Below are 6,306 nucleotides of genomic sequence, written 5' to 3'. Positions count from 1 at the left end.
TTAATGTGGCTTCAACTTTGTAAATACTGCTGCTTTTCTTGTGTTTTGTTTATAAAAATTTTCATTTAAAAAATGACTTATCCTTCAATTTTAGGCAATTTGTAAAGAATTTTTTTTACACCTTCGCTATGATCACTGAATAGGTCTTTTAATTAATTAACTACGGAGCTCTATGGGGTATAATGTCTTAAAATTGTTCTTTTGTCATAGCTTGGCTAAGTTAGGACGTGTGCAAATATTACAAATATGACCAAAAATTTAGGTTTGAAAAAAAAATCTCCATGTTTATTTAAAAAGATGGTACACTACGGTTTTATTATAACAGGAATTTCGAAGCAAAATATGTCGGCTTTGTTTTGGTCCTGCAGCTCCCATTTAGCGACGACATCAACCTAAAAAAATAAAGACAAAACGTGCATTTTAGACAACACAATATGTTCAGGAATGTTTGTGACTTTCGTTTTCTGGAATTATGCTTGAACACAATGAACTTAGTTGCTAATTAAACATGTAAAACATAATCCATAGCATATGGAAAGGTTTGGCTACAAAACGATTCTCTTATAAACGCATCTATGCACAGTTTCCACCTCGATACACCTGAGCACACAATTTCGTCCAAGAGCTTCCAAGCAAGCAGTGAATTGTCTCTACATAGTATTTGTTTCGGTTGAGTGCATCATAAGAGCTGTGTGAGCTTCTAGCTGGTGACTTGTGGAAAATAGACATCTGTGATAGGTTTTTGTCAAAACCTCAAGTGTTCCCTTCATCCAATCAGAATTTTTTTTATATCGAACGAAAGCTAACACTTCCCCCCAAAAAACTTTTTTTTTCATTACGTCAACAGATAACGCAATTCAATGTTTATAGCAAGGCGAATGCGGTAAATCTGTTGAAAACGACCTATATACAACCACAAAGAGCACACTTATATTGTCCATTATACTAGCTTCATTTCAATAAGCAATGACCAATTCTCTTTAAATTGCAAATCTTGGGGGAGGGGGGGTGAGTGAGTGAGTGAGTGAGGGGTGAGTGGGGTGTGAGTGAGTGAGTGAGTGAGTGGGGTGTGAGTGAGTGAGTGAGTGAGTGAGTGAGTGAGTGAGTGAGTGAGTGAGTGAGTCGGAGTGAGTGCATGAGTGAGTGATTCGAAGTGAGTGAATAAGATGGCGATCGAGGGAGTGAATGATTTAAAAATACATTGTTTTCTTACAGTAGGGTACTCCTTCTGAACAGGTAAAGCAGCTTTGTACGTATAATTTCCTCCTGCTGCCAGTGGGCAAGTAATGCCGCATGAACAAGGCTTACAAGGTGCAGGAAAGGGGGCAGGAATACCAGCAATTATACCATGGATAACGGTCGAGGTAGTAGTGGCTTCTGCATCTGAAAGTGAATGGGAAAAAGCACATTTATAGGTATTAATTATTGTAAAGCATATATTTTCTCTTTGCCATTTTCATTCAATAAGATACTACAAACGAAATCAATATGTTCCTGCGGATCTTCGTTCCTGCGGATCTTCGTTCCTGCGGATCTTCATCTCCTTGTTCACCTATCTCTTCTTTCTCATTCCTTTTTTTACTTTTTTTCTATTTCATTCTTCTTCCACTTCGTCCTCCTCTTCTTCCTCTTTGTCTTTTCTTCTTCTTTTTTTGTCCCGTATACAGCACCCTATAAGTAATGCTAAGTTCTATAAAGAGCCTTTAAAGTTCTATAAAGAATCTTAAAGATTTAAATAGGCCTAAGAACTTTCTAATTAATTAATTCTGAGACTGATCGCAAAGTTAAGAAAAGTGAAAATGGGGTGATAACCCTTTTTTGTTCAAAAAAAAAATTCTTGGCTAAATAATCTCTTCTGTTCTACTGAGAACCCTTGAAGTTTTCTTTATTAAGGGTTCCTTAAAGGTTCTTCAAGTTTACTGTTCTACAGAACCATTTTCTTGGTTCTACAAAGAACCCCACTTGTTTTCCACGGGTTTCTTTGTGAAATTTAAAAAAAGAGTTCTTTAGCCAAGAAAATGGTTCTTTCTAGAACCTAAAGCCTATTTAAATCTTTAAGGTTCTTTATAGAACTTTTAAGGCTTTTAGATTAGGGTGCTGTATAATAGTGTATATGGGACAAAAATATTCTTATTTGTACCTTTTTTTCTAAGAGTAATATTATTAATTTTGGTCTACAATAATTAGTGTCACTAATTGAAACAAAGTTTTTAAACTTAAAAGTTTTCATAACAGTTTGTTAAAGAGCAGCGTTTGATTACTAAAAGGCAACATGTTTGATTATTTTTCCTTTAAAGGGGCATTTCGTGATACATAGCCTCATCTCCCACTTTTCTTAAAAACGTTTTTTTATATCACCGGAAGCCTCTCGCTACATAATGTTTTATGTACAAAACGTTTCTTACAGATTTATTCGCTTTGTAAAAATATCGTCACATTTGTATTATGTTGATATACTACAGCAAAGAGCACAGTGACCTAGGGGTAATGTAATTAACATTATCATACATTAAGGCTAGCAAACGCAAAACCGAAATTAACTGAAATTTGGGGAATAAACTTTTTCGTGGATATCTACTCAAACATACAATAAAAAGAGGACGTTAGAGTCACAAAAGCCAAGAAAATGGTTGAAAATACTATTTAATTTTTGATCAGAAATTTGTTTTCAAAATGTAGGCCCTATAATAGATTACAATAGTACTGCTATAAAAAAGTTTTAAAAAACCACAGTGACAAAAACAATAATAATACAGATAAAACCAAAAAAACACCAAAAAAACAAACAAACCAAAACAAACAAGTATTAACCAACTTACTTGTTGCGAATGCAACAGTGACTGTGATATTAGCTCCTTTATGGACAACACATGGCTGGGCAGGACACGGCACAGCATCTATAGAAATGATCTTCCCCATTTTCGAACCTGGAACGGGAAAGTATACGCTGTTATAAGTCATCATATTCTCTGTTATATTCTTATACCTTCAATCCAAAATATCCTTATGTTCAAACCCCGGTTCAAAATATAGGCTATACCCCAACAAATTAGAAAACAAACAAGCAAATCCCTTTTTTGCGACTAATACGACTCTATTTGGCTATGGGGGAGCTCGAGGCCCCTTTGGAGAAGACACATTTCGCAAAAATGTAAAAATCCTCTAAAAATTCGTCATCTTTTTATCTCTTCATTTTTTAGAGGGGCGGACAGCCAACTACCCCCCCCCCCCCACACACACACCGACATCGCCCGGTTAATAATTACATTATACTGCAGAGACACTGAAATGAATACCCGGGATCGATACACGTGAATGTGCTATGCACGATTTGTTATTCAGACGATAAATCTTTGGATACCGGGGTAGAAAATGATGAATATCTCCCGTAATTGATTTAGTCTAAAGAATCCAGATTTGGTTCCTTGCACTTGAATATATATGTTCAACGGATATGATAGTCGTTAGCTTGCGTCTTGAGAAAGAAGCGTGCGTCTTGAACTCAAAACCTGACAAAAATATTCTGATTTTATATGTGCCGCAGCGTATAGGCTAGCTGCACTCACTCGTGGACATGTGGTGGAGGCAGTCTAAAAGCAGATGACCCATGGCGCATACATGCTCACTCACACACAGAGAGGTCAATTACCAGGCTATTGTCAGTAGCCTTAGTCCGATGTCCCTCGGCTCATTATGCGTCTCAAAACTATTAAACAGGTCGGAACAAAATGGCCATGCGTGGCTGTGGATTCACCTACCATGGCGATTTCTGCCATGAAGATATCGGGGCGATGACACTGTGCCCCTCCCCCCAATCGTAAGGTAAAATTTTGTACCAATAAAACTAACTTAGAAATAATTATATGATGGCTGAATGAGGACAAATGGAAGACAAAAACTGCTCTATTCGCAATTCACAAAAGTTTTCATGGTTTGTTACTAAAAAAATGGAAAAACTATGGAAAAACACATGTGCAGTTTCAAATCCCCACCAAGTGAACATTTACTCCATAATGTGTATAATCAATTCATGATCATTCAGCCACGCAAATCACCTTTTTGGTTCAGAGCATGGAATAATTAGTGGTTCAGAGCTCAGCGCGTTATTTGTAAGGTGGCCAGTCCCATTCCTTGTCCCAATTACATTACTGAATTTGTGACTTTTATCAAAGGGCAGTTTTTGTCTTCCACTTGGGCTCATTCAGCCATGAATCTTTCATGGACATCTTTCATTTTCACGCAACACTTACCGTAGTAAATAGTCATACATGGTTAGCTATTTCCATGTTAGTTTCATTGGTACAAAATGTTACCGTACGATGTTATGACGAAATATTGAGGGGGACTTATTTCTTGTAATGTATTTAAACTAAAAAGTTCTTAACATTATAAATTGTATAGGGCCTATGTATATTTTTTATGATCAGAGAATGATCTGATGGTTGTATTCAGGGTGGAAATGCCCAGGTAAAATGGTGACTTACCGCAATCTTTGTAGTCGAGGTTTGTGGCGCTGGTGAATAAAACCAGTCCAAGTAAAATAACCAATAATGTCTTCATCTTAGACGAGTCACACCAACTTCATGGAGTACAAATCTGCCAAAACACTGACTGTTTATCGTGGAAGCAAAGGCACACTAACCACAATGTACCCCTTCTTTTGGTGACTTTACGAAATTATCAGATCTGATCAACAGGACTTTGTCCCTCTGATCATAAGAATCAATGTCACATTTTCAGATAAGACTTGACTAAATTCAAACTGTCCATGCATGCACGACCTAATAGTGCAGCTGCTATATCCCAAACTGGGAACATTGTGCACTTTGTGATAAAAGCATAAGGGTTTCAACAATAGTACAATGTCCAATTTATTTCAAGATCTGGGCTATTTTGGATTTGTCCCCGTTAATTGACAATAATTGTTGCATTGATTATTTTTTAGCGTGATGTCTTTTGTTGTGATATCATCCATTAAATCAAGTAGGCCTAAAATGTGACCTTTTCCTCGGCTTCATCCTTCGACTTCGATGCAAATGTATCCCTGGAAATGTATGCCGCGTCAGCCACTCAGCCTTCAACATGCGGCCTAAATTTAGGTCCTAATTATTTACCCGGTCCATTTATTATTTGTTTTAGACGACCGGCCTCTTTAGCCTACTGGATTGTGGAGAACAATTCAGCATTGCTTTAATAATTTGCTTTTGGAAACGGAACAATTGGTTAAATATTTAAAATCGATATTGGCAAACAAAATAGACTTTTGTATCCATCCATAGACCCTCCATCCGTGGTCTACGCACTGCACATGTTATTCACGATCATCGATACCAAAGCAAAGTCTGGTAGCGGTATATGAGCTATGTAAGAATAGAATATGCATGCAAATTATGTTCAGCCATTTTCTTATTAATATGCAAATATATTCATGAATACTCATTACTATTTTTTAATTTATTCTAGTATATTCTAGTACATTGTACTACATTCCAGGACATTCTTGTACATTGTAGTACATTGTAGTACATTCTAGTACATCCCAGTACATTGTAGTACATCCAAGTACATTGTAGTACATCCCAGTACATCCTAGTACATCCGAGTACATTCTAGTACATCTCAGTACATTCTAGTATATCCCAGTACATTTTAGTACATTCTAGTACATCTCAGTACATTCTAGTATATCCCAGTACATTCTAGTACATCCCAGTACGTTCTAGTACATCCCAGTACATCATAGTACATCCCAGTACATTCTAGTACATCCCAGTACATTCTAGTACATCTCAGTACATTCTAGTACATCTTAGTACATTCTAGTACATCCAAGTACATCCCAGTACATTCTAGTACATCTCGGTACATTGTAGTACATTCTAGTACATCCCAGTACATTGTAGTACATCCAAGTACATTGTAGTACATCCCAGTACATCCTAGTACATCCGAGTACATTCTAGTACATCTCAGTACATTCTAGTATATCCCAGTACATTTTAGTACATTCTAGTACATCTCAGTACATTCTAGTATATCCCAGTACATTCTAGTACATCCCAGTACGTTCTAGTACATCCCAGTACATCATAGTACATCCCAGTACATTCTAGTACATCCCAGTACATTCTAGTACATCTCAGTACATTCTAGTACATCTTAGTACATTCTAGTACATCCAAGTACATCCCAGTACATTCTAGTACATCTCGGTACATTCTAGTACATCCTAGTACATCCCAGTACATTGTAGTACATCCCAGTACATTTTAGTACATCCTAGTACATTATAGTACATCCCAGTAC

General features: G+C 36.7%; 1 protein-coding gene across 1 annotated transcript; it reads right to left on the bottom strand.

Annotated features, from left to right (window-relative positions):
* Positions 1 to 5,062, bottom strand: LOC140151843 (NPC intracellular cholesterol transporter 2-like). Its single transcript, XM_072174168.1, has 4 exons — positions 4,485 to 5,062; positions 2,820 to 2,927; positions 1,214 to 1,383; positions 1 to 392 (listed from the first exon to the last, which is right to left on the bottom strand). The coding sequence occupies exons 1-4, from the start codon at positions 4,558 to 4,560 to the stop codon at positions 306 to 308; spliced, it is 441 nt and encodes a 146-aa protein (XP_072030269.1). The 5' UTR covers positions 4,561 to 5,062; the 3' UTR covers positions 1 to 305.
* Between the last annotated feature and the right edge of the window lie 1,244 nt (positions 5,063 to 6,306).

The sequence above is a fragment of the Amphiura filiformis genome, chromosome 5, assembly GCF_039555335.1.
Source record: "Amphiura filiformis chromosome 5, Afil_fr2py, whole genome shotgun sequence".
Lineage (NCBI taxonomy): Eukaryota > Metazoa > Echinodermata > Ophiuroidea > Amphilepidida > Amphiuridae > Amphiura > Amphiura filiformis.
Note: the sequence above shows the minus strand (reverse complement) of the source record. Positions and strands in the feature narration are given on the sequence as shown.

What these genes read in the sequence shown, in the direction of transcription:
- LOC140151843 (XM_072174168.1), bottom strand. Translation starts at nt 4,560, where the DNA reads ATGAAGACATTATTGGTTATTTTACTTGGACTGGTTTTATTCACCAGC. An exon ending in CACTGTTGCATTCGCAACAA is followed by an intron (nt 1,384 to 2,819) that starts GTAAGTTGGTTA and finishes ATTCACTTTCAG; the next exon opens with ATGCAGAAGCCACTACTACC. An exon ending in TTCAGAAGGAGTACCCTACT is followed by an intron (nt 393 to 1,213) that starts GTAAGAAAACAA and finishes TTATTTTTTTAG; the next exon opens with GTTGATGTCGTCGCTAAATG.